At 41.2% G+C, this 12100-nt stretch overlaps 2 protein-coding genes across 5 annotated transcripts in view; one reads left to right on the forward strand and one right to left on the reverse strand.

Moving 5' to 3' along the window:
- Window positions 1-480: 480 nt before the first annotated feature.
- dkk3a (dickkopf WNT signaling pathway inhibitor 3a) lies at window positions 481-5435 on the forward strand. Its single transcript, XM_030726236.1, has 7 exons — window positions 481-740; window positions 969-1040; window positions 1118-1180; window positions 2085-2177; window positions 2877-3021; window positions 3102-3258; window positions 3426-5435. The coding sequence occupies exons 1-7, from the start codon at window positions 543-545 to the stop codon at window positions 3511-3513; spliced, it is 816 nt and encodes a 271-aa protein (XP_030582096.1). The 5' UTR covers window positions 481-542; the 3' UTR covers window positions 3514-5435.
- Window positions 5436-7203: 1768 nt separating this feature from the next.
- usp47 (ubiquitin specific peptidase 47) overlaps window positions 7204-12100 on the reverse strand; it is a 29601-nt gene continuing 24704 nt past the window's right edge. For 3 of the 4 annotated variants that reach the window (XM_030726233.1, XM_030726234.1, XM_030726235.1), the window contains 9 exons: window positions 11283-12084; window positions 10842-11017; window positions 10676-10756; window positions 10463-10578; window positions 10232-10350; window positions 9812-9942; window positions 9594-9641; window positions 9378-9508; window positions 8666-8840 (listed from right to left, as the gene is read on the reverse strand). In XM_030726233.1, the coding sequence (XP_030582093.1) occupies window positions 8666-8840; window positions 9378-9508; window positions 9594-9641; window positions 9812-9942; window positions 10232-10350; window positions 10463-10578; window positions 10676-10756; window positions 10842-11017; window positions 11283-12084 (1779 nt within the window). Of the gene's footprint in view, window positions 8841-9377; window positions 9509-9593; window positions 9642-9811; window positions 9943-10231; window positions 10351-10462; window positions 10579-10675; window positions 10757-10841; window positions 11018-11282; window positions 12085-12100 lie in introns of all 4 variants that reach the window. The other variant, XM_030726232.1, reaches the window with a different exon arrangement.

Here is a 12100-nt window from a genome sequence, read left to right on the forward strand (position 1 = left end):
GTTGCAGCCCTATAACCAACTTCAGTAGGATTATTACTGTTACGCAAGTAAAAAATCAAAATAAATCTTTCCATCCATCCATCCACATCCAACACAGAGTTGTGTTCACATCTAATGTGCTATGGAAGCCTCTTTCAACACTGAAAAATTGTGTTCTATAATTTAAAAATTTCAGGCTATTATCTCAACATTTTAAGTTAGATATATTTCAGAATTTCAACGTATTAACTGAAACTTCCAAGAAAAAAAAGCACCTTGCGTACTAATTTCAAATGGTGGTTAAACCCGCCCGGAACTATGTTTGAGGTGTGCCGTTAAGTTTATTGAATGTTAATGAGGCATTTAAACCCAATACACACGTTTTCAAGTCAGCACGTTTTTATTTGTATTTATTTATTTTACCTCCAGGGCGTGTTGTGAATATTAAAGTGTGATGGAAAAACCCTGCAGTGACGGAAACATCAGCTGTGGTGACGCTGCTCGAGGTTCTCGGCATCACCGCCACACCCTCCTCGGAGTGCAGCAGCCTCAGCAGCAGCAGCATGATGCGAGTCGCCCTGCTCGTTTTGGCTGTCACAGCGGTCTGCGATAGCATCCTCCCTGAGATAGTGGACTCGGGGGTCGGTCACATCCTGGAGGATAATTCTGCACAGGGACAAGCAGAGCCGGACCGCGTGTTTGTGGAAGTGGAGCAGCTGCCAGAGGATCCACAGCAAAAGCGTGAGGACGCGTTTCACCAAGTAAGGCAGCCAGTTGCACCTCTCACGTAGGTCCAGCTTTTTACATGACATAGTATTATCTAACTGCCTGTGGTATGTAGTATCTCATTGGCTCGTATTGTGAAAATATTTTTAGAACACTTCCATCTGTGCAGAAATTTTAAAAAGATCAGATGCAGCAGCAAAGTAACGTGAGGCTGATGCATCTGTTTTCCTGAAATCTGCCTTTGATCTCCAAAATCCTTTCAGACAAATGAGGAGAATTCTCATCCGAGTGTTCACAATGAAACTGCTTCTGATAAAGTGACTGAGAATGACCAGGTGGGCTTATAAGTAGCAAAATAATGTTGGTTCCCCCTTGTGAATGAAACTTAATGGATGTTCCCGTCTTCACGCAGGAGACAAACAACATCACCACAGCTGATGACCAGCACAGTGACCTGGAGAATACAGTTGATCATGTAAGTATATATATATATATATATATATATATATATATATATATATATATATATATATATATATATATATATATATATATATATATATATATATATATATATCTGTGTGTGTGTGTGTGTGTAGCGGAGTTTCAGAAAGATATGTTTTTATATGACCTTCAACTGCTCAGTTATCATCACTGAGACAGTTGCATAATGTCTTGGTGCACCATCACAGCCACTGACTTGGCATTATGCCTGCGAATGAATCAAAAGTGTGTATTTTTGCCTTCATTCAGCCCCCATTATGTGAATAAATATGTGGGTAAAAATGTTATTGTGCACCTTGTTTGTTGTGTGCATTTCTCAAATAGTCTGCTGTACTTATTATTGTTAAATAAGAGATGAATATGTGCTTTAGGACTCTAAAGCTGCAAACACAAAGTGATGTTACATAACCACACAAATTTGAACATATGGTTATTGACGGTGCCATCGGGAAGCTTTCTGATAACTTCAGTTATTTGACTTAGAGTGTAACTAAAAGAAACCAGTCTAAACATTAACCTCATTTTCCTTGTGTTGTTGTCATCTTGCTAGCTTTATATTGTCTCACTTTTTGTATTGGCAGAATCCACTGAATCACTTGTTAGACACAGAACACAAAAACTAGGGCAAGTCTAGTTAATAAATAAAACCAGAGGTGGTGTCTTTTTCTTCATAAATATGCAGCATGTTTTGTGCTTGCCTTTGTGATTACCTTCAAAAAACCCTGCTCTGTGATGTCAATGTGTGTTCAGTTAGGGTTTCTCTAACATGAGGTGTGAGTCCCATATTTGAAGTTTAATTTACACGAAAACTCAAACAAAGTAGTTAGAAAAGACTGAGGCAGCCTGATGTAATCTCTCCTGTTTCTCATATTTAGGGATGCATTAATGACGACGACTGCGGGAAGGGAAGATATTGCCTTCATGATACACCTAATTCCAAGTGTCTGCCCTGTAAAGAACTTGATGTGGTAAGCTAACCTGAGTTACTTTTCTGTGGATATCTTCACTATTTAATCATTTGTCTGTGAAATGCACTATTTCTGGGGTTTGACGCACACACAAGACCACACACTCCAGGCTACTGGGGTTTCACATTGACTGCATTGCAGTGTGTAATCGGAGTGTGCCGTTTTTGAGCTGCTCTGTCCTGTGAGCGTCTCGTGAAAGGGCGGCAGGTTAAATAAGAGCTCTTCCCTTCCATCTGAGAGCATCTAGAACAAAGGTAATTATAACGAGAGTCCTCTTAGCTTATTGATTTTATTTAAGTTACTACCCGTGCTGCTGATTCAGTAGCATCTGAATTGGAAATATTGGTCTTCATGTAGTTGTATGAAAAAAGCAGTGTGAAAGGAGGAAGAATGGCAGCCTGCCAAACAAGGGTACAGGAATAATACAATACACAGAGGACAGGATCTGTGTCTTGTCAAAACTGCTGAAGTGAAAAACTGAGTGTCTCAAAGGTTATGATGCAATCAGAGATCAGCTTACCTGCTGATCTCATTTATATTTATTTTTTTAAAAGTCAGCAGGCTTGGAGAATAATTAATGCCACTAGTGCTCCTGGGAGTTTCAGCAGAAGGTGCATGCTTCTGTTCTCAATTCTCTTTCTTTCTTTACTAGAAGGATTGCTCGCTGAATTGTTGACTGCTCAAATGCTGTGTTTTCAGTCCTGCACTAAAGATTCAGAGTGCTGTGGTGAACAGCTGTGTGTGTGGGGCCAGTGCAGGCAGAATGCAACCAAAGGAGAGTCTGGTAGCACTTGTCACTACCAGACTGACTGCAGCCCAGACCTCTGCTGTGCTTTCCATAAAGGTATAGTACAGCATATGTTTATTAGTCACTATCTACATAACCCCAGAACAGTTAGCTTTGATTTTGCTTTGTGTGTACAGCCCTCCTCTTCCCCGTCTGTTCAGCCAAACCTATTGAGCGTGAGCGCTGTTTTGGTGCCTCCAACCACCTGACGGAGTTGTTGTCCTGGGACACACAAGATAAGGGACCCAGGAAATATTGTCCCTGTGCAGGAGCTCTCCACTGTCAACACTTGGGGTGAGTAAAGCACATTTAATAACATAAAACAGCTTACAATATTGAACAATTTGTATTGAGGGAATGAATGACTCTGATCAAATATATCCAAAGATATTAACGCTTTATGTACTTGTCACTCTCACTCTTTAGCCCAATTACTACACTGTGCCACTCTCTTTTTTCAGACGGGGGTCCATGTGCCTGAAAGGAGAGGACTCGAGTGAAGAGGACCTGACAGACACACTATACTCAGAGATCGACTACATACTCTAGACTCAGCTTGATTTATTCAGATTGTCTTGTAAAGAGCTAGACAGACGTCTCCACTCACTAATGAGCTTTTTTGTTTTGCAAAGAGCACTTTCTGTTTGCCACTTTAAGTCCATATTGTAAAGATATAGAGCATGGGAAATGGATGAAAATATATGTAGTTTACTTGCTAGAACTAAAATTTCAGAAATACAGACAGGTGTTTTTATTTTATTTTATTTTTTTTTAGACAGAACCATCAGGTGTTTGGATGAACCTCTGCCTGACTTCAGCCAATCACATCCATGAAAGAAAAGGCCCCCCCAAGACAAAAAAAATGCAACCCACACTCTGAGGAGCTTTGAAAGCTCACAGTCAGTGTAGCTAGCTGTGTAGTCAGCGCGTTGTTTGATGATCCTTGCATCTTTGTTAGGAAATTGGTGTACAAGAGGCACTTGGCGGCTTTTTAAAACTACTTGTCAAGTCCTTAGATGCAGCTTCATTGGACAGCAGTTCCTTGTTAGGTGCAGTCAGCACAGTGGGGTGATGAGGTGGCTCTGTTATCCTTAGGGGGCATTTTGCTGGCATGGTTCAGGTCCCATTGGAGGGATGGGTCACTGGGAATCAGAGTTGTTCTGTGTAATCACCTTTATCCTATGATGAAACATTTCCATCCTGGTGGGATTGGTCTCTTACGAAATAATGCAACTATTATCCATAGGGCACAAGGGGAATGCTTAAATATGAAAATGATGTGGTAAATGTTAAGGCCTTTTCAGTCACCAGATCTCAAGTAACCTGTGGGAGATTTTGAACCATTGTGTTAGACACCACTCCACCCCCGCCATCATCATTTAAATATCAAATGAGGGAATCACTTTTGGAAAAATTATGTTTCATCCATCCAGCAGAGCTCCAGAGAACTTGGGACACATGGAGGCTGTTCTGGTTGGTCATGTGGCGCCCCGACACCTAAACAGAGCACTTTATGTTGCTTTTGCATTAATTTGTCATCCTTCTGTATGTAAATTCTCACTGACAAAAACAAATCCTTTATTGAAACCACAAACTAGTTTCTCAATGTAAGATTCCTGTATCTAAGGCTAATGATAAGCTAAAACTAACTCTAGACACTGAGATCTCGATAAGCTTCTCACTTCACTGCTTATATTTGTAATCACATCATCTGATCACAGATGATGTTTCCTTAATAATGCGAGAACCAAATGGACTAGAAAAAGCAATGCACTTAAGCTTTATGTACTGTATGAGCAATAAAACAGTAAGCATGGAGTTAGAACTACTGTGTTCTACTGAAATAATGCTGGCATAATGTTTCAGTACAGGTGCATGTGTAGTGCTAACACTGCAATAACTGCTGCCAATTAACATCTAAAAAGCTCCTTTACTTTTATAATTCAACCCATTTCAAAAATTGATTAATCCACAGGTGAAAATGTTGCCTGTGAGATGCTGTGTGTTCTTGTCATCTGCACTGAATACACAGAAACTAGGAAAACATGTCATCTACGATCTGGTGCAGTCAAATCATTTTGCTGGCAGGGCCAAATAGGATTTTTTTTTGTCTTCCTTTCCCTTTAATTAGTTAAACATTTGAAGGTTACAGTTATCACCAGGGATTTTTAATCAAGGGTTGACTATATTGTAAACCCCATTTGAAAATACTTGATGAGACTGTGCAACAGTATATGTTAAATTTCTACAACATAATATAAACTGGACTGTTTTGAAAAACAAAAAGATTAAAGATCTATCAACCACTGTTTTATTTATTTTTGCCTCATTTGGGAAGACAGCATAGAGGCTGAAAAACAATCAGAGCCAACAAAGATGTCCTGCTGTAATTAACCTGGGGACTTCATGCAGTACTTGGCAATCGTGATGCTCCAAAATTATAATTGAGATATATATAAATAAATAATTCTGAATTACTAAAGACCGGTATCTTTTGGTTTGTTATCCCAATACAGGTTTATGTTTTGATATATAAACACTTGCAAATCAGCACTGGGGGGGATTCCTTCTACTGATACTTTTCAGCCCAAATACACTATACTGCCAAAAGTATTCACTCACCCATCCAAATCATTTAATTCAAGTGTTCCAATCACTTCCATGGCCACAGCTGTATAAAACCAAGCACCTATGCATGCAGACTGCTTCTACAAACATTTGTGAAAGAATGGGTCGCTCTCAGGAGCTCAGCAAATTCAGAGTATGGTACCGTAATAGGATGCGCCTGTGCAACAAGTCCAGTCGTGAGATTTTCTCACTACTAAATATTCCACAGTCAGAGTGATTGGGAATGGCAGAACTTAAGCCACATAAAATCACAGACCGGGAACAGCAGATGCTTGGGTGCATATTGTGCAGAGGTCATCAGATTTCAGCAGGTAGTCACTATAGACTTCCAAACTTCATGTGGCCTTCAGATTAACTCAGAGAGCTTCATGGAATGGGTTTCCATGGCTGAGCAGCTGCATCCAAGCCTTACATCACGAAGCGCAATGCAAAGCACTGGATGCAGTGGTGTAAAACACGTCGCTACTGGACTCTAGAGCACTGGAGACATGTTCTCTGGAGTGACAAATCATACTTCTCTATCTGGAAATCCAACGGACGAGTCTGGGTTTGGCGGTTGCCAGGAGAACATTACTTGTCAGACTGCATTGTAGCAAGTGTAAAGATTGGTGGAGAGGGGATTATGGTGTGGGGGTGTTTTCTGGAGTTGGGCTCCTGAAAGGAACTCTTATTCCTTCAGCATACCAAGACATTTTGGACAATTTAATGCTCCCAGCTTTGTGGGAACAGTTTGGGGATGGTCCCTTCCTGGTCCAACATGACTGCACACCAGTACACAAAGAAAGCTCCATACAGACATGGATGAGAAATTTTGGTGTAGAAGAACATGACTGGCCTGCAGAGTCCTGACCTCAACCCGACAGAACACCTTTGGGATGAATTAAGAGCCAGGCCTTCTTGTCCAACATCAGTGTCTAACCTTAAAATGTGCTTCTGGAAGAATGGTCAAAAATTCCCATAAATGCACTCCTAAACCTTCTGTAGAGCCTTCCCAGGAGAGATGAAGCAGTTATAGGCGCAAACAGTGGGACATCATCACATTAAACCCTACAGATCAAGAATGAAATGTCATTCAAGTTCATAAGTGTGAAGGCAGATGAGCGAATACTTTTGGCAATATAGTGTACTTACTCTGTCACACCTTAAAGGTATAGTAAGCAAGTTTTGAGGTTAATAGAAAAAAATAATGTAGTACTCATAAATATGCACTGATTATTGTGTAATTACATCTTCCAACAAATGGATGAGTTCTCATTAATTTAGAATTGATTTATTAAAAACACATAGAAGTGGGTGCCAGTTTGTGGAAGCTGCCACGTTGCACAGTGTAGTGGTTAACATGTTCGCCTTACATGGGTTGATACCATAAGGACACAAAGCCAGCCTCCAGGGGTTGTCACAGATTAGTGCACTCCTAGTGTCAGTCCCAAGCCCAGATAAAAGGGAGCATTGCATCAGGAAGGGCATCCAGCGTAAAAAATATTTGCCAAATAAAACATGAGGACCCATCCGCTGTGGTAATCCCTTGGAAAATAAGAAAGTGGTCAAATGTTCAGCTTGAACATCTTAATGTGTTTTTGTGAATTGGTTAACAGTAAGAGAAAACTGCAGTTATGAAAAAAAGCACTTTAATTCATTTCTAAAATCATCTTAAACTATTTCCACACAGGTCTGAAGTCTCAAAGAAATAAACAACAAAAAAAAAGGTTTCTTCTGATATTGGCATTTCTACAGTAAATAGCTGGTGGCAGCATCAGAGGCCCGGAAGGAGGGGGGGGGCGGGATGCTGAGCTTTAGTCCTCAGAGCAGTTGCAAAGGCAGACTGAGTCCAGCAGGCTTTCTATACCCTCTGGTGTCAATCTATCAAGCAGCAGGTAGAAGCGCCAAAACCAACCTCGTGCTCTCTGCCTAACACCCAGAGAGAGCTTCCTCCTCTCACGCCACACGCACACAAGTGGATGACACGAGACATGTACTCCAAGTTTCACACGGTGCAAGAAACAGACAAAGATATCCACTTTCTCAATTAAAGGTTAACGCAGACAACAGATGAGTGCCTGATGCATCACAAAACCTCTGAATGATTAAGTCTGAAGCAAAATAATAATTTACAACAAACAACAAAACAAGGAGATTCTTAAGATAATCTACTTGATTTTGTTTTATTATATTTATTTTTTTTATTTAAAAAAAAAAAAAAAAAAAAAAGACCAATAGCCTATGTATCACTACATCTGGTGGAAGTGATGTGACAGAGGCAGAGCTCCTATAAAGCACATAGAGCAGCAGTAAAGACGACCCATATCAACACATTACTCTGGCATTATAGGAGCATTAGAGGAGAAACAACTTTTAGATTACAAATTCTTGATTGTTGCTTTTTTGAATCATCGAATCTTGTGAATGAATGATTCCTCAACTTGTAAAGCAGTCATTGAGTGAGTGAGGTTTGTCTCGGCAGAAGAGGTGAGATTGAGGAAGGCTGGATAAGTAGTTTGTTTGTATGTGCTGTTTTTTTGTTGTTTTTTTTGTTTTGTTTTTTTTTAAGTATTTAAAGGAAGATGCTCAATGTAAGATGAGACTGATTTCTCTAACAAAGTGGGGCTCAGAAGGTGTGAGCACATGGATTTACAAGACGGCCACAAATGAATCAGAATCAACACTACTGTCCAAAACACGAAGATGAACACAGTGACGGGGAGGACAGTGAAAAAGCCTGATGTAAAAGTAGACTGGAGACTTGAGCAGTAAGGATGGATGCCTCCCAGACCGGTTTCACAGTCCTAACCTCTCTGCATCCATTCCTGAAGCTTTCACTTTCAATTGATTTGTCTATACAGTATCCAAATAGCTTTTGTACTTCCCTTTAAACTTTACAGTACAATACACTATAGTGCACAATAGGGTTTCTAAGCCAGTCCTGAGGCTCAGATTGGAGGGTGAGAGCACATAAGCCTCACAGCGCTGCTCGATTTCAAGTCACTGTCGGGCCCAACATTCAGGGTCCCGCAGCCTGGTTGCTCTGCTGCAGCACCCAGACAAACAAAATAACCCACAAATGTTTCTCTACACCTCAGTCCTGCCCCGGGTCCTTGGCAGGGCCACCGTCCAGGTAGATCTTGAGGGCTTTCTCTTTGCGTGGCGAGTAACTGACACGATGTCCGGTTTTGAGCAGGCGGCTGCTTTCCTTCTTCATTAGCTCATTACGCTCATCCTCTGACAGCTCCAGAGGTTCTTCTGTGCCGTCCCTGCACAGACAAAAGGAACACAAAAATGTTGCACTAAGGTCACAAATACTTTAAAACCTAACATAAATAAGAGGATGTGGACTCTGTGGAATTCATCCACATTTAAATATTTCAGGGAATAATGAATGCATAAAAACAAACATGGAACCTGAACACACACTTTAGAAGTCTTTTTTTTAGCCTAGTAGCTGCCCTCTTTAAAATACGTATCTACTACTGGACACAATTTCAGAATTAAAGACTGAACAACACAACATAAGTGGTTTAGAACAACATAATTAGTAAGGAAGCCAAAGTCTGCAGTGGCATTAGGGGAAAAAAAGGGGCCACAGAGACCCTGAAGTCCTGGGGACATTCATAGTTCCAGTAAGAGAGAATCCTGGAGCATGGTAGAAACTGCAAGCAGCACAGTTGTTAAGGGAAGATTTTTTTTGTTTTTACAGAACCCTGAAAGGGACATGGGAGGAAAAAAACAAAAAACAGGTGTGTGTGTGTGTGTACACACAGCTTGAGCTTGTGCTTCAGCTTTTCTTTTACCTGTAGAAGACCACAGCTCCATCGTCACAGATGTAAAGAGGCCACACATTAAGGGTTGACACCTTGGGGTTCCAGTCCAAATCCTGATGGATCTCCAACACAGATATATCACAAGGAAACGTCCCCCTACCCTGCACACACCAGACAAGAGGGTCATCAGTACAAGCAATATTTTAGAAAAATTAGGTCCTGTTTGAGATAATTAAATCTGCATACCTTTGCAAACTCCAGGTTTTCAAGAGGAATATCACTGATTTCACTAAGCTGCCGACAGAATAAAAAAAAAAAAGAAAAAAGAATTCAACCTTTTCCTTCAGTTGCTGAATAAAATGTAGTTCAAAACTTTAAAGTGGTGAGTGCATTTCAGCATCTCAATGCCTTAACACTGAACACAAGCCATGAGTAAAAACACCTGCATCAGGCAGCAGACAAACCTTCTCCTTGAGTTCCTCTACACTACTGCTCTCTAGAATCACTTCCTGGAAAGGCCCCAGTTTCATTGTAGATGGGCTCCATCGCCGAGTCAGAACAGCCAGTTGTGACATGGACTTCATCTTCTCTGGTTCTGTGAAACAGAAGAGAGGCCACAGATCAATCGACTGCCCTTTAAGTGAAACTCCAGCAAAGTGCACAACTTCAATTTATCTGTCTACACGTGTAGCTTCATGGCATGACAAAAATTCAACAATGTGATATTGTTTTAAGTCTGTGGAAACAGATTATTTCACTTTTGTTTGCTTTACCGTAAAGGAAAACGTTTATCTGAACATTTAAAAAAGTTTATGAGAAAAGAACAAAATTAAAATAGCAATACAGCTGTGGTCTTAACTTATAATGTTTAAGACTTGAGTTACCATCAAGGACTTCCAGGAAAACCTCCCAGTTGGAGGAAATGCTGATGTCTTCCTCATAGACATGGTAATCTAAAAACACTGTTCCTGGATTCTTCCATGTCTTTTTCCTGAGACGAACCCTAACCACACACAGAGATGCACACACATATACTAGTTTGTACACATCTTCATTTTACTCCAAGAGAAATTCCATCACTAGGCCACTGACCTTTGGGAAGTGAATAATCTTACCTGTCGATGCTGAGGTCAAGCTTACACTGCTCTTTCAACTGAGGAAGCAGCTCCTCTTTAGACTGTCTGACAGTCATACCCTTGGCAAACACTGTGTCCACTAGGAACTTGCAGGGCTGAGAAAACAACACCACAGTTATTATATTTCATAACATAATGCTGTGCCAGCTGTGCAACAGAACCTGACATAATAAAAAGGCATTCAGTTCTTACCTCTGGTTCATTGACTAGTAGTTGATACACTTTCACTCTGTATTCGCCCTTTTTAAGGGCTCTTCCTAATCGAATGGTTATCTATGGAAAGCAAAAAAATCTTTGTTGATGCATTTGCTTACTCTCACACAAAGCACTGTAATCAAATTAATAAGTTTAACCTGACCTTATTATCATCAGAGAATGATGAGAGTGTCTCATTGAGCCGTACACTCTCAAACTCCTGGTTGTTGGCGTATACCCTAAACACCTTGAACTGGGTCGAGGTGACTCCGACATAGGGCTCCAAGTTCTCCTTAAATGCTGCTAATGTTATTCTCTTGTCCACATGAACCACCAGACCTGGTGTGGATCACAAGAAACATCAATGTAACATTTTGCTAAAATTATTCCTCAATGAAGAAAAACAGGTGAATACAGTGTTCTATCCTCTCCCCCTTTTTTCCTAATAATGTTGTCAATAGCAGTCTAATTTGATTAGAAGAGCGAGAAATACAAGAAAGCTGTCATTCTGCATGTCTGTGGCAGATTTCAAAACGTAATTAAAACAAAAAATAAACTAGTTAAGGATAATAAATGCTTTTAGATGCATAATAAAGGGTTGTACATTTCTGTGAATCCCACGAGGCATCATCCTGAGAACAAGGCTCCGCTGTGAAGTACAAGTACTGAGCCTCCGCCTTGCTCTTTCCATTGTCATCATATTCGCTGTCTGTTCCAGAGTCTTCCTCTGCAGTGTCCCAGGTCTCTTTTTTGCCCTCGTGGGCTTTGGAGCGTCGGCTACTTGTGATGCTGTGGGAGTCCAGGCCATTGGCCAACTGAATCGGGCCACTGTCTGCGTTACACAGTGTGTCACTACTGTGGCTGGAGCTTAGGATGTCACTGTCCACTGAGCTGGTGCTGCGGTCATTGTTCACTTCTGAGTCCGACCGCTCCTCACAGGCAAAGTGGTTCTCAGGGTCAGAGGAGGCACCGCCACTGCTCCCAGGCGTGGCGCTGATCCGATTCTCTAACTCTCTGTTGTCTGCAGCCACGCAGAGAGAAGAGTTTGAGTCCGCCTCTTGGGTTGGGGATTCGATATGTTCAAAGTCGCTGGCGTCAGAGCTTTTCTGGCTGTCACTGGTGCTGGAGCCTTGCTGCTGTTGCAGAGACAGATTCTTTAACTTTTCTGTGCTCTCCTCGAGGATAGCCTCTATAGATTTCCTGTTCCCCTTTGACCCCTCAAATGACGCATCAGAGTCACTTCCTACTTTTTGGCAAAGAGTTCTGTTGGCCAAGGTACCAGGAGACTGCTCTGGCAGTAAGACTAACAGTCGGATCGTATTCCCGTGACGATCCAACAGTTTCCACAAGAGTGAGTCAGTGAAAGGAACCTGATGATCGGTCAGCTCAGAGCTCTCTACAAAAACCTGGTGAAAAACAATG

This window comes from Archocentrus centrarchus, chromosome 3 (assembly GCF_007364275.1).
Source record: "Archocentrus centrarchus isolate MPI-CPG fArcCen1 chromosome 3, fArcCen1, whole genome shotgun sequence".
In the NCBI taxonomy this organism is placed as follows: domain Eukaryota; kingdom Metazoa; phylum Chordata; class Actinopteri; order Cichliformes; family Cichlidae; genus Archocentrus; species Archocentrus centrarchus.

What these genes read in the sequence shown, in the direction of transcription:
- dkk3a (XM_030726236.1), top strand. Translation starts at nt 543, where the DNA reads ATGATGCGAGTCGCCCTGCTCGTTTTGGCTGTCACAGCGGTCTGCGAT. An exon ending in CCTGTAAAGAACTTGATGTG is followed by an intron (nt 2,178 to 2,876) that starts GTAAGCTAACCT and finishes CTGTGTTTTCAG; the next exon opens with TCCTGCACTAAAGATTCAGA. An exon ending in CTCCACTGTCAACACTTGGG is followed by an intron (nt 3,259 to 3,425) that starts GTGAGTAAAGCA and finishes CTCTTTTTTCAG; the next exon opens with ACGGGGGTCCATGTGCCTGA.